The 15,364-nt window shown below is 38.8% G+C and overlaps 1 protein-coding gene across 1 annotated transcript in view; it reads left to right on the top strand.

The window, feature by feature from the left end:
• Positions 1-15,364, top strand: part of LOC125232895 (CLIP domain-containing serine protease 14D-like) — a 45,905-nt gene that overhangs the window by 419 nt on the left and 30,122 nt on the right. Inside the window, exons 2-8 of the mRNA XM_048138721.1 lie at positions 1,482-1,609; positions 1,781-1,898; positions 5,161-5,220; positions 9,645-9,823; positions 11,156-11,261; positions 12,052-12,241; positions 15,030-15,311. Coding sequence (XP_047994678.1) covers positions 1,482-1,609; positions 1,781-1,898; positions 5,161-5,220; positions 9,645-9,823; positions 11,156-11,261; positions 12,052-12,241; positions 15,030-15,273 — 1,025 coding nt within the window. The 3' untranslated portion in view covers positions 15,274-15,311. The remainder of the gene's footprint in view (positions 1-1,481; positions 1,610-1,780; positions 1,899-5,160; positions 5,221-9,644; positions 9,824-11,155; positions 11,262-12,051; positions 12,242-15,029; positions 15,312-15,364) is intronic.

Genomic DNA, 15,364 nt, shown 5'->3' with positions numbered 1-15,364 from the left:
CAAATTAAAATATTTTCAAATGAGAATAATTTAATTTGTTCTAAGATTTGCACGGCAGCGCCATCTCTCTTCGCTAGCTCGTAATCACATGTGTTGATTCAGTTAGGAGGTCGAACTAGTTTCGGTTCTACCTCAGAGATGGCGGGGGCGCCAAGCCTTCGGTAATTGTGTCATATACTTGGAAATTTCGACCCTTGCTTTCGTGATCCGATGGCCGAGTGGTTTTACAGGCATCCGTCCGGTTAACGGAGTACGCTGGTTCGATTCCAGCTCGGAACACTTGGAGGCCTTGGTCACTTTTTCTTTGTATATGACATTTATTTAATGTTTATAGTATAATAGTAGTGTTACTACTTAAAAAAATACAAATTAAAATATTTTCAAATGAGAATAATTTAATTTATTCTAAGATCCGTACAGTCGTTTGTAAATGTGCCTACAGAACTTCCTCTGCACTCTTTCTAGCATAGTGTTTTGTTCTTATTTGAAAGAATGCATTAAAATAAGCATCTTTTATAAATTAAAGTTTTTTTTTAAACCTACTAATTTAGGAGTTAGAGTGGTGCAAAGTTGCAAAATTTTCCCGTAGCATTACTAAGGCGCCAGAGACAGAAAGCGATATCGACGGAGCCCCGCTTATTACGTACAGAAACTGCACAGAATAGGAGCCTTCGGCCGTTTGAAGATACCTAACGAACCTAACCTATACCTATATAAAAGTCGTCATTTTGTATCCTAGACCGTTTGCGAGACACGCGTTAATTTTATTAAAGTGCTAGTGCCATTTACTAATCTTAGAACCCTAATATCTTAGTAAATATTAATGGAAAAGAAAAAGTTTATATAACAAAACATCCTTATTTAAACGTGTTCTATATGATTTATCAATATTAACATAGGTTATATTGGTAAAAAAAATCATCGTAAATTTATTGTCTCTGGCGCCTTAGTAAATACTATGGGAAAATTCGCAACTTCGTACTGGTCTAACTCCTAAATAAGTAGGTTTTTCAAACAACTTCATTCTATAAAAGATGCTTATTTTAATGCAATCTTTCATGTTTTTAAATTACAAACACTCAAAAATAATAAATGAAAATTTTTGTTAAAAATTTTCTAAGTCCTAAAATGGTCCATACACAAACCACTAAACTTGCTCTTGCTTGGTGGCCTTGAGGAACGGGACAATGACGTCATCTTTTTCGTGCATGCTGCCCGTAGTAACGAGTTATTAGACGTTATCACGTCAAAAAATGTTGGGCTGTCTGTATTTGTCTTCATAAAACGTGTGCCTTCTTAAACCTTGGCGAAATCATCGACAAGCCATAACAATTAAAAATGATTGAAAATGTATCAGCTAAGGTTAAATTCCCATAGAAAATTTGAATTTCGCGCCATTTTAAATCCCGATTCGGTTGACCGTCTAAATTTGCGCGGAACGTAATTCACGAATGCCCTCATCAATGCCCTGTGTGTCGTAGAAAACTGTACGGACTGCGTTATCTACAAAGCATGTGATGCTGCCGCAGAGGCTATTAAGAAAAATGATCCAGCCATCGACAGCCAACTCAACAGTGCCTTCTGCGGATTCGAGGGTGGCCGACCAAAGGTTAGTGCCTAGATACCTTTATTTACTCCTCAAGACACTAGAAAAGAAACTTGTAAAAGAAAAGTGAATACATGCCCTCAAGGGCCGAAACGTTAAGTATGTTTGGATTTGTTACCATTTAAAGCTTTCATATGAAACAAGATTAGATAAGTACCTTTTTAAAATTTCCAGGTATGTTGCTCCGAGGTGACCGGACTGGGATATGGTCCTGATGACCACCCTAACCTCGCTCTGCTGCCAGACGACTGCGGGGTCAGAGGGGAGGACCTTGCAGACAGGCTCGCAGGAGGTAAATAGTGTAAATTTTCCTCTACCCTTTGGAGTTGGCACGACATGCCCTTCCATGCTCCACTATATTTCGACATCTTAGCACTCACTTCATATTTCCAAGAAAAAAAAATTGGTTGTCTGTAAAGTCGGTTTACGGACGGTAGTTTAACGTGATAACGTCAAACATTACAGTAGTATAGACAGGGGCGGTCAGAGTATAGCAAAAGGGGCCCGATTCTGGGACTTTTTCACGTTTTTTTTGTTCTTATTTGAAAGAATGCATTAAAATAAGCATCTTTTATAAATTAAAGTTTTTTTTAAAACCTACTAATTTAGGAGTTAGAGTGGTGCAAAGTTGCAAAATTTTCCCGTAGCATTACTAAGGCGCCAGAGACAGAAAGCGATATCGACGGAGCCCCGCTTACGCGGGCTCCTATTCTGTGCAGTTTAGCCTTCGGCCGTTTGAAGATACCTAACGAACCTAACCTATACCTATATAAAAGTCGTCATTTTGTATCCTAGACCGTTTGCGAGACACGCGTTAATTTTATTAAAGTGCTAGTGCCATTTACTAATCTTAGAACCCTAATATCTCAGTAAATACTAATGGAAAAGAAAAAGTTTATATAACAAAACATCCTTATTTAAACGTGTTCTATATGATTTATCACTATTAACATAGGTTATATTGATAAAAAAAATCATCGTAAATTTTCTAAGTCTCTGGCGCCTTAGTAAATACTATGGGAAAATTCGCAACTTCGTACTGCTCTAACTCCTAAATAAGTAGGTTTTTCAAGCAACTTCATTCTATAAAAGATGCTTATTTTAATGCAATCTTTCATGTTTTTAAATTACAAACACTCAAAAATAATAAACGAAAATTTTTAACAAAAATTTTCTAAGTCCTAAAATCGGGCCCCTTTTGCTTATACCCCAACCGTCCATACACAAACCACTTGCTCTTGCTTGGTGGCCTTGAGGAACGGGACAATGACGTCATCTTTTTCGTGCATGCAGCCCGTAGTAACGAGTTATTAGACGTTATCACGTCAAAAATTGGTTGTCTGTAAAGTCGGTTTACGGACGGTAGTTTGACATGACAACATCAAACATTACAGGATACGTAGCCGAATGGCACAAAAGCTTACGAAACGCTCACAAAACGAAACGGTCGCGACAGAGCCAGACTACCTTTCGCGGCGTTTCGTTCTCGTCTCGCGTTGATCGCGTTGATCGCGAAATGCCATTCGGCTACGGCACCAGGACCGAGACAATCGCTTGCGGAACGGGACAATGACGTCTGCTTTTTCGTGCATGCAGCCCGTAGTAACGAGTTATTAGACGTTGTCACGTCAAAATGTGTAAATCTTCTGTGTGTGTGTGGATTGAGTGAGCACCTTCCGAAAAAAAAAATATGCTGATCATTTAGTAAAAGTTCTAAAACAATTGTAAAACGAATCTCTGAATTTGTAAAAAGATAAATCAAAAGATACAGCCATTAACATGTGCTCACTCAGTTCTCACAAACTACCAACGAAAACAGTGAATATATTCATTTAACATATAATATTTATATACTAACATTTAGTAAAAAATAGGCCAACCTACTTCTATTAAATATTAGATCACCTAGTGACGTATTTAATTTTTTACAAATAGTTTCTTATGCTCACTCAATCCTCACACTTTTGAAAAGCCGAATTTTGATGAAAAACATAAGATTTAGACCGCTATTATATGTGTATAGTTTAGTAAAAGTGAAATGTATGCACAATAAATCATTTCTATTCTATTCTATTCTATTCTAATGGGAATTTGTAAAATACAAAACGAACCACTAACGTGTCAGGTTTTTTTATAATAAATTTTTGTAAGTGCTCACTCAGTCCACACGTTTTGAGAAAGTTAAAAATGTAAATACCTTACGATTTGTAGCACCTATAAACTATTATCAAATTGAACGAAACTCCCCAATCTCAATATGACAATGGGAAGGTGGGGAAAATCAGGAGCCGACATAGTGTGGTCACCCTACTTGATACATTTGTATGAGAATAGTTATGTCTGAATATCTTTAAAACCAGACAACGAATATAAAATATTAGATGGTGGATATTTAGTAAAAATTTTTACTAAATGTTGAAGTACTTTCGAGTGTCTTAGGTGCTACAAATCGAAAGATATTTACATTTTTAATTTTCTCAAAACGTGTGGACTGAGTGAGCTCTTACAAAAATTTATTATAAAAAAACCTGACACGTTAGTGGTTCGTTTTGTATTTTACAAATTCCCATTTCACTTTTACTAAACTATACACATATAATAGCGGTCTAAATCTTATGTTTTTCATCAAAATTCGGCTTTTCAAAAGTGTGTGAGGATTGAGTGAGCATAAGAAACTATTTGTAAAAAATTAAATACGTCACTAGGTGATCTAATATTTATAGAGGTAGGTTGGCCTATTTTTTACTAAATGTTAGTATATAAATATTATATGTTAAATGAATATATTCACTGTTTTCGTTGGTAGTTTGTGAGAACTGAGTGAGCACATGTTAATGGCTGTACCTATCTTTTGATTTATCTTTTTACAAATTCAGAGATTCGTTTTACAATTGTTTTAGAACTTTTACTAAATGATCAGCATTTTTTTTTTCGGAAGGTGCTCACTCAATCCACAGTATCCACACACACACAAATCTTCTTTCGAAATGTCACCCGCTGACCACGAACGGTGTAATCTCATGGAAGTGAAAACAGATGTGAATGGATCCTTTCCAGTTGTGCCTGGCGGGGAAAGAAAGGTATGAAACTATTCCCATATGTAAGCGCTGGTGGCCTAGCGGTAAGAGCGTGCGACTTTCGATCCGGAGGTCGCGGGTTCGAACCCTGGCTCGTACCAATGAGTTTTTCGGAACTTATGTGCGAAATGTCATTTGATATTTGCCAGTCGCTTTTCGGTGAAGGAAAACATCGTGAGGAAACCGGACTAATCCTAATAAGGCCTAGTTACCCTCCGGGTTGGAAGGTCAGATGGCAGTCGCTTTCGTAAAAACTAGTGCCTACGCCAAATCTTGGGATTAGTTGTCAAAGCGGACCCCAGGCTCCCATGAGCCGTGGCAAATGCCGGGATAACGCAAGGAGGATGATGATTATGTTACCGCAGGCGATAGTAGGTAGGGAATTAAAAAGTGATATTTGTGCCCGCCCTTAGCACGAGAGGCACATACGCTGTAAAGGGTTTGACATGTAATTTTGATATAAACTTCATTTTACAGCGTTTCCAGTCCCAGGACTCTACGAGTATCCATGGATGGTCCTCATTGCATATAAGACATGTAAGTGTTACAAAAATGAAAACAATCTTGTAGATCTTTTCATTACTTTTCTTTATCGAACCAACGCAGACTCCCAAATAGGGTTGCAAAAAAACGGTTTTTTTTTCTGGCTTGAAAAAAAACATGAAAAAAGACCGTAAAAAAAAAACAGTTTTTTTTCTGGAGTATTTTTTTTTACAAAGTACCAAAATCTCAAAATTTGCAAAGCAGTTAATATTTTTACACGGTTTTTTAGACTTAATGTTAACTATTAAACGAATTAAATCAAATAACTTTAATTTCTGGTCTTATAAAAGTCATAGAAATATTACACATAGAATGATAGTTTCCAATAATTCCATACAACTCATCGGCCAACAATGAAGCCAATACCCGATCGATGTGTGCGTGGAACGCTCCTGTTTTACGCTCACCCCACGCACACATGCATATAAAAAATGTTGCCAGAGAAAAATGATTTCGCTCGAAGTTGGGATTTTTACAAAGTCGTTGTACTTGGTCATAATAATTAATTACTAATTATTTTTAGTGTGTGTTCCATGGAAATGTTGTAAGTAATGGTTGAAATGAATTTATTTTAAAAATATACATATTGAGTAAGTATCTGAAGTAACCGGGTACAACAAGAACCCTTTTGATATGGTGCGAGTCTGGCCGTCTGTCTGTCTGTCACATTTCTAAATATCTTAAGAACTGTTCTACTTATGCTATCGATTTGTTTTTAACATCTACAAATTGGGTGTTATTATAGTGCTAACACATAACCGTACGAGGACCCTGCCGCACCAAAGTCCAATTAACATCCAATTATTACTATCCTGTAAGTGGGAGCGAGAAAGAGTTATTCTTATCTAGCTCCAACGTACGGGCATGTGTAAACAAATTTACTTTTAATTTATTAACATTGATTATTAGCGCGATATTTACACATGAAATAAAACTGTGAAAATATCGAAAGTTGTAGTAGTGCGAAAAGCTTTTCCTTCGTATTTTTCCGGAAACGTTCGTATTTCTCATGCTAGTTCAGTCAATTTCAGTACTTCTTGTACTGAGACTGACTAAATTACGAGTACCATGACATTCGTACGTTTCGCAGACTGAAGCGGATTAGTAGGAAATCTAAAATGAAGAAACATTATGCTATAATTCTTAGCTAGAATTAGAATTTCGATAAAACAACAAAAAATATGTCTTTGAGTAAACTTAGAAAAATATTTTTTCATTTTAAAATGTATTTTTTTAAATATACATACAAAGAACCTAAAGTTGTTGTTACTTATATTTTAAACATCATTTGGCGGAAAAAAAATCATTGGACTGGCAACATTTATAAGAAATGGCGGACGACGAAAATTTCAATTTTAGTATTTACAATTTCGTGAAAATATCACCTTAAACTCTATACTTTCACGTGGTATGTACCTCTAATATCGGGCGGTTTCTTTTTATTATATGTTGTGTTATAACATCCATTCTCGACACTAACTACCATATTACTAGCAATTTTTTTTTTCGGGAGATGTTTTTAGAACGACTTGAAATTGAGTACTGCGAAGGCCGTTCGGATACAATCACACAATTGCGACAAAAAGTCGCACTTGGCATGGCTGCACTAGGATGTTCGGGAGCACAACTTGCCTTGTCGCGTGCGAGTCCACACTTGTAGTCGCGCTTGATGTATGCTCTCGCGCGCGACAAGGCAGGTTGTGCTAAAGGGTCTGGTGTTATACTTAATCTGAGATAAAAGTAACATTTACGAAATCCGTAGTTGGTAGTTATCACTATTTACTGTTGGCAACACCACCGCCTCTCCACGCTGCACGCCGCATCGGGGATTCCCCAATAAACGTTTGTATACTGAATGTTAATCGAATTAAAATGTACGTTATTGTTACTGAAACCCGTTACAACTCACGAAAAACCGTTATTGTCGAATTAATGTTCATCTGAAAAAAAAACATATTTAGAAAAAAACAATGGTGCTCAGTTATTTTAATATTTCTGATTGCAACCCTACTCCCAAAGCACATTTCTGACACTGGCGATCGAATATCAGGTCGACTGTTCGCGTTTTTGACAGGCGGTAACTGAGGTAACCGAGCGGAGGTGGGTGGCACTTTCAACGGGGAGCGAGAGTGGCCATACTGTACGATAGTACTCTTTATTATACTGTGCCCAAAGCCTATACCCGTTGCGACACCTCGTTATTGAATCAAGCATGTATTTTCTATCACATGTGTAATGAGGAGTGTTCGGAGGAACTGTTCGGATTAATCCCTGCCACTACTTTCCGCCATCGTCCTACGCGACTATATAGTAGAGACTATCGCCCTTATTCATAAACGTCCACTAAAGTTATCAAGCCGATAAAGTTCGTTTGTCCTTTTCCGACGTATTGGTGTGATAGAAAGGGACAAACGAACTTTATCGGCCTGATAACTTTAGTGAACGTTTATGAATACGGGGGTATCTGTACAACGTCTACATACTAGGGATGTACCGACTATTGATTTGGCCGACTAGGCCGACTACCGACTAGTCGGCGCTTGGGTAGCCGATTAGTCGGCCGACTAGTCGGCTAGTCGGCCAGAACATAATTTTCGATAAATTCACATTTTGAATGTCATTTTTGGTCCTTCGTTCGCACTTTTCATGATTTTTTACAGATGTTCAAAGGTTCATGACAATGTTTATATACATTTTCCATTTTTAACAACCGGCTTGGCTTAGTGGGTAGTGATCCTGCCTATGAAGTCGATAATCCTAGGTAGGAAATTTATTTCTGTGTTGATAACAGATATTTGTTGTTTTGACAAGAAAAAGGAATTACTAATAGCTACATAATACAACCATAATTTTCAGCTGGTAATTTAATTTTGTACTGTTTTTCTATCACTAATGAAGTGCCGACTAATCGGCCCTTTTTGCCGACTAGTCGCTGACTAATCGCCGACTACAAATGTGGCCGGATAGTCGGCTTTCCCCACTAGTCGGTGACTAGTCGGTACATCCCTACTACATACCTTGTCTGTGGTCGTCAGCCTTACTGCCATTACACTTTTATAGCACCACAACCATTACATTTTTAGGGTTCCGTACCAAAAAGGTACAACAGGAACCCTTATGGTGCGACTCTGTCCGTCTGTCACATTGTTAAATATCTCGAGAACTACTTATGCTATCGATATGAAATTTGGAATAGTTATAAGTTGGAAGTATTTTTTTTAAATTAATTAATATAAATTATAGAAAATGGCCAAAATGAAAGGGGGGCAAACTGAAAATTTCAAGTAACTAGATCAAGTGGGGTATCGTTAGAAAGAGCTCAAATTGTACATATCAAAACTTTTTTTTTAAATTTTTTGGTTGTGGAAAAAAAATGATTTTTGAATGAAACTGTAAAAAAAAATTCCGTGCCCCCCCCCCCCCTTATCTCAGAAGTTTACCAACATAAATTCATGAAATTTTCACCAAACATGGCTATTATAATGAATATTACAGGAAAAATAAAATCGTACACGTATGTTGAAAACTTTGTTCTGTTTATAAAAAACCTTTCAGATTTACATTTTAAATTTCAACACCCTTGAACAATAAAATTACCTGCTTTCAAATAGAGGCAAAATGGTTAAAATCGGTTTACGCAATAAACAATTATTCCATCAAAGTCATTTTCCATACTAGCTCGCGCGCATTAGTTTACTCAATTTGCCGATAGATGTTGCTGTACGTTGAACGCTCATTTCCTACATCGCGTTTTTCCTGATATAATGAGGTCGGTGCAGGAGCGTCCTTGCAACATGTCGTAAGTTGTAAACTATTGAAGTCGAATAGTCTTGATTTTATTTTATTTGGACAATAAAATTGTATATTACTTAAAATATTACTTGTTATGTGGGAAATTGAGTTTTGAGGGATTTAGTCAAATCTGTAAAGTTCTATGAATAACATTTTGATGATTCAACTATTGAAAGTTTGTACGGAACCCTCGGTGAGCGAGTCCGACTCACACTTGACCGGTTTTTATTTAATTAAACATGATTAATACTTTACTGTGCGTTGCGTTTCTCCAGAAACTTCCTGTCCCGCAGAACTAAACTGTGGAATGAATGGTCGCCTGCGATATTTCCGGACCGATTCGACCGATTCAAGAAAAAAGAGCGTGCGTATCTTAAAGGCTGTAGGCGCCGCGAGATAGGTCGCTTCTAACTGCATTAATGGCATAAGGACGAGTAGTCATCTCACGGCGACATACGCTCGTGGCAATCATGTGCTAGGCCTACTGGCAACGCACCTCCAACACTTCTGGTGTTTCAGGAGTCCGTGGGCGGCAGTGATCGTTTACCATCAGGCGACCTGTCTGCTCGTTTGCCTCATATCGCATAAAAAAATTGTTTTAATGTTAACGTTTTTAATTTCTACAGCAAAGCCAGAACAGCGGTTCAACTGCGGCGGCACTCTGATCAACGACCGCTACGTTTTGACCGCGGCCCACTGCCTCTTCAGTTTGGAGCGCTGGAAACCGATCAGCGTCAGAGTTGGGGAGTATGATGTGGATACGGCTACGGACTGTGTTGGGGACACATGCGAATCTGATGTACAGGTAAAGTCAAATTCTACTTAACACATGCTTAGCCATACAAACTGACCACGTGACCCCCCCTTGGGCCTCGGCTGGGCACACACAATAATCACGTCAGTACTATGCTGGATCCCTCCTTGACATAACACTGTAAAGGTGGACTTCCGAACAAAGCGGCTCTATCGCAATGGCCGCAGCGTCAGAGCCACTGCTTCAGTGTCGCAGCGGTAACAGACGCAGGTTCGCTTCCGTGCGGCGCGACTCTGGCGACAGTAGCCATTGTTTTTCCATAGAATTCAGCACGGGAAGCATGGCCGCGCGATAGACGATAAAATATCAGGCCGTCCCTATCGCACTATTTGTAAGTGCGATAGGGACGGCCTGATATTTTATCGTCTATCGCGCGACCATGCTTCCCGTGCTGGACCTGAATTTTATGGAAAAACAATGGCGACTGTCGCCAGAGTCGCGCCGCTCGGAAGCGAACCTGCGTCTGTTACCGCTGCGACACTGTAGCGTAGCAGCGGCTTTGACGCTGCGGCCATTGCGATAGAGCCGCTTTGCTCGGAAGTCCACCTTAACCTCTGCTGATTACTGGGTACACGCAATTTCACTTATTACAACAGCCTTCTTGCTTTACAAATATCAAAGCAGTAAATAGTCTTTGCACCTGGCGAGGACTATCTCCAGATTATGCACTCGGGGGTATCCATCACGTGTAGGCATCCCTTACCTTTAGATTAAATTGTTTTAAAGGGAGGCCCTTTAAAACAATTAGGTCTTCATAATAACTTTCCAATCCATTGGTAGGTCGCGAGTTACTTCAATTGGCCTTGAAACTACTAAAAAGTCTGAGCGCTACCAATAATATTTTATGCTGTCTTAGTCCTAGCAAGGATTACATATAGGATTTACATACTTCATGCCAAGAATCGTACCTCGATTTTTTAGCGCCACCTATTAAATACTATCATAACTACACTGATGAATGCCTACAATTTTTTATTTAAATGTATTGACGTGATATCATGAATTTTAAATATAGAAATATGTCATTTGTTCTCATAAAACATAAAACCACGCACAAATATTTGGGGAAAATATGATTTTGGCGATTTTCAGGCTGCGAACAGTGCCATCTAATTTTAAGCCTAAAAGGCCCATACTTTTGAGGGGTACGCTTTTTTATATGGGCTTTGTCAGTCCAGTAGGTATTAAATCGTTCTTGGTCCTAGCCTTGAATTTAGTCAAAAACTTGCAATTGTGGTAAAGAGGGTCACATTTCATGTGTTCAAACCACTAATTTAAATATTAAATATGTTGTATTCAAGTAATGTTTCTTTGTTATTTCAGGACATAGAAATAGAAGAGGCAATTCCTCACCCTGATAAGTACCTTCAGTACCCTATTAGGAATGACATCGGACTTATTCGACTGAATGATACTGTACAATTTTCAAGTAAGTATGTAACTGAATTATATTAAACTCAAATAGATCAAGCCCACTGATGGCGAAGCCGGGAGTCAAACCCGGGTCTCCAGGTATCGCGGCTGACGTGCTAAACCGTTACACCACCTCGACCGACAAGGTACCCGTCGTCTCTAGTGTATGTTATTTTTGAAGGTCATGCGCGGATCCAAGGGGGGGAGGTCATGGGGGTCATGACCCCACCCCCCTGGAGCCTAGGTAGGCCATACAAATAGTCAACGTGACCCCCCTCTGGGGCCTGGGCCTTTACCACGTGACTCCCTGGGCACGAAGCTGGATCCGCGCTTGTTGAAGGCTAGGCGCCTTTGACCAACTCTAAGGGCGAGCAATTTGTGCTTGCGCCTCCTATATATTATATGAATCCTTTTGCAGGAGTAGTGCGATTTCACATTATCCGATCTGATATCGGATGTCAGAAGGATTTCAAAAACAAAAATCAAAGATGGCGGCTTCAATGTATGGAATATCGGTCCTACATCCGATATCGGATTGGATAATGTGAAAACGCACTTACGATATAGCGAGAGAGATGGTGCTGCCATCTGTCGATGTAGGGAACAAATCAAATTATTTTATTAAATATTTTTTGTTTGTTTATGTAACTGAATGTTTAACGATATACGGTAACAGTCGAAACGCTGCGATTACCGCTCTCTTGCGTTGCCGAACAGAATTATACTGCCTATCGTAATAAATTAGAGATTTCTGTCCCATTTTTCCGCATCCTTTAAATGTTAAAAGGGCAATTCTATAATTGCAGAAAATGCCGGTGCAATCTGCCTCCCGGTGACCCGCTACTTACGAACCCGGGACACGGCCAAACTGGACGCCATTGTCTCCCATTGGAGGTATTCGGAGGAGGGGTATGCCTTCTCCAAGATGCTGTTCGTGGATGTCAACATAAACAGTCCGCAGCATTGCAAGCAGCAGTATGATAACATCACAACTAAGTGAGTATAGACTTCAGTATTAGAAAATAGCAAAAAGGGTTGGTAATTGAAATATTAAGACCAAAACATGGATACAATACATTTTGTACCTACTTCGAAATGACAAAAAATAGAATTTTCATCAAAACAGATAGCAAAATTGCATTTTATCCACATGGGGGCAAAGTAATTTCATACAAATTTTAACTTTGTCTTATTGAAATTGAAATTCTTTATTTCAGGTCTATCGACCCATATTTTTGTTAATAATACATTTAGCTTAAAACTAGGTTATTTATTATAGATTAGGCACATACAATTATACACTAGAATACAATAGAATAATTATAATAAAGTACATTTTTTTTAATTTATACATCAGATTAAAATTTTAAAAACTTAAAACATTTTGATTCATATAAAATTATAAAATAAAATAAAATTAGAACAATTAACAGTCACATTAACATTGTATTTATTTCCATTTCCATTCATATTTATATTTCATTTATTTGATATACTGCCAAACAGGCTTGACTTGCCCGATCCAATAGTTTTGAATTGGACAGTCAAACCTGCCTGCAATCAAGTTCAGAATGCTGTTGTGGCTATTTCTTAAACGACTCAACAGAGATGCCACTTTATTCCTCATGATTGCATAGAAGTCGTTTGTTTGGTTTTCAGCAAACATTCTTGATGCGCTGCACCATCGGGTAGCCCCAACAGCACTCTGAAAGCATTATTATATTGCACTCTTAGAGCATTAAAAGCTCGTTTCGTATACTTGACCCACAGGCCGCTAGAGTAGAATGACTGGCTGTAGGCTTTAAATAACGTAATTTTTACCTCTTTTGAGCACCTCGCGAACCTGCGGGCCAGCATATTACTCCTCACTGATAACGCTCTACGCTCTCTTTCGATGTCTTGGTCATCACATAGATCCTCAGTAAGAATGTGACCAAGATACTTAAAGCTCCGCACAACCTGCAGCACAACTTCGCCAAGAGTTACGGGAGGTATAAAAAATGGCTTAATTTTACCCGCTTTAAAGATTGCGCATAGCTCTCGCACTTGCTCACCAGCTGCCTCAGAGCCCCTATAGACGGACTCAGCAACACCATGTCATCGGCATAGCTCACATTATTTACACATACACCTTCGGTATGGCATCCTGCATGCATGCCGCTGAGTCCACCTATCAGTTCGTTCATATACCAGTTAAAAAGAGTTGGAGATATCAAACCACCTTGCCGAACTCCACATTCAAGCCGGAATTCCCCGGATAGAGACCCCGCCCATTTAACCTGATTGGCTTGGTTATTGTACCAATATTTTACAATATTAATACAATTTGTATTTACACCCGCCTCCTCTAGCTTATACCATAAAACAGTGTAATTAACCCGGTCAAAAGCTTTTGACAGGTCGAGATCGAGCGTTAAAAAAATGGCTTATCGCCCACGCTTTTTATGACATGAATGAATTCTACATCTTTTAAATTATTTAATTAACTATCTAATTAACATTAAAAAAAACATTGTATCCATTCTATTCTAATATTATATAATGCTCAATGGTCCTTAAAGTAATTTAAAAATGTATTACCATATTTCGACATATCAGACTACGAATACTAATATAATAATTTTTTTCTACTCCCGTACTGTTATTCGTGAGTTACAAGGTCGTGCATAGAACTTTAAAACCCTACATAAAAGATGTCAGGACAAGTCTATCTAGTCTATACCCTGAAAACATTTAGTAGCAGTAGCACGATATAGCTGTTACAGTTCAGTAAATACATTGCTTACCAACTTAACAAACCAATTCGCAGAGTCGAGACTCCTTCGTTTTATGCTGCGTTCATTAGCGACGCGTCGAATCGCATTCAAATGTATGAGAACTCGATTCAACTCGGCTCGATTCGTCTTAGTGGCCAGGCTTCAAAGAACCATACCATAGACAGTTTTATTTTCATGTTTGCACTCAAACTGCATATTCAAAATGGTAGGCGGTCCACTGGATAACTAAGATGACTGAAAGTAGGTAATTGTTGATTTATAATTTTCTTTCAAAATAAGTGCTTGGTCGTAGAAAAAGTATTGTATGCAACGGTGTTTAACTGAGTCAAAAAATTCTCGTGGCGTCTTTATTAACAATTTTCGGCTTCGCCTCAAATTGTTACCCACGCCACTCACCTTTTTTGACCTCTTTTAACCACCAGTTGCATAAAATACTATAATTTTAACATACCATATAATAATTATGTACCTAAATCAATTGTGACGTGTAATATGTAACAATATTATAAATAAATGATACCCGAGCAAGCGAAAGATTCCAATATTGCACCGCGAGCGTAGCGAGTGGTTCAAAAACCTAACACGCCCATTACCCTCGGCCCGCGATGAATGTTGAAGCTTGAAGCTTGTTGGAGCGCGAGGGGTAAACCCAAACAACGATGAATATCCATCCATCCCGTCCCGTCCCGTGTGAAAGAGGATATGAGAAAGAAGGAAGTGAGTGCTGAGAAGACGAAAGATAGAGATTATGTATTTTAGGCTTGAAGACACCATAGCGAAACGTCGCAATCGGTTGCAAGCTTCCCTTGTCAGCTATATGGCAAAATATGTCGCTCTCGCATAGGTCTCTTCAGTCATCAAAAGCGATGTCTCTCAGACATTGCACCTTAAAAGCTCGGCCACACATGCGCGTTTTAATAGCCGTGCGTGCGTGTTTTAATCGTCTGAAATAGACGCTAAGGCCAGTAACTTAGCCTTTTTATGTGTTTCTCTTGCTTATGTTGCAGAAAAAATGCCAGAGAAGACAACATGCTGAACAAGATCTGTGGCTCCTACCCCGCCGGCTCAGACACGTGTCCCGTAGCCGGGAGCCCATTAATGGTGCATAGCACATTACGGGACCGGGGTCGATTCGTCCAGTACGGGGTCGAATCGTACGGACCGAAGCTCTGCGGGGTGAACTTACTGCCCGAAATATACACGGATGTTACTAAGTATATGACGTGGATACTGGATACAATAAGACCTTGAGGTGAACACCGATGAAGAAAAAACGTAGGCGGTTGGACATCATCATCGATAATTTAAGAGTTGGACTCTTGTTGGTGGAACAACTTACATG

This window comes from Leguminivora glycinivorella, chromosome 13, assembly GCF_023078275.1.
Source record: "Leguminivora glycinivorella isolate SPB_JAAS2020 chromosome 13, LegGlyc_1.1, whole genome shotgun sequence".
Taxonomy (NCBI): Eukaryota; Metazoa; Arthropoda; class Insecta; order Lepidoptera; family Tortricidae; genus Leguminivora; species Leguminivora glycinivorella.
Note: the sequence above shows the minus strand (reverse complement) of the source record. Positions and strands in the feature narration are given on the sequence as shown.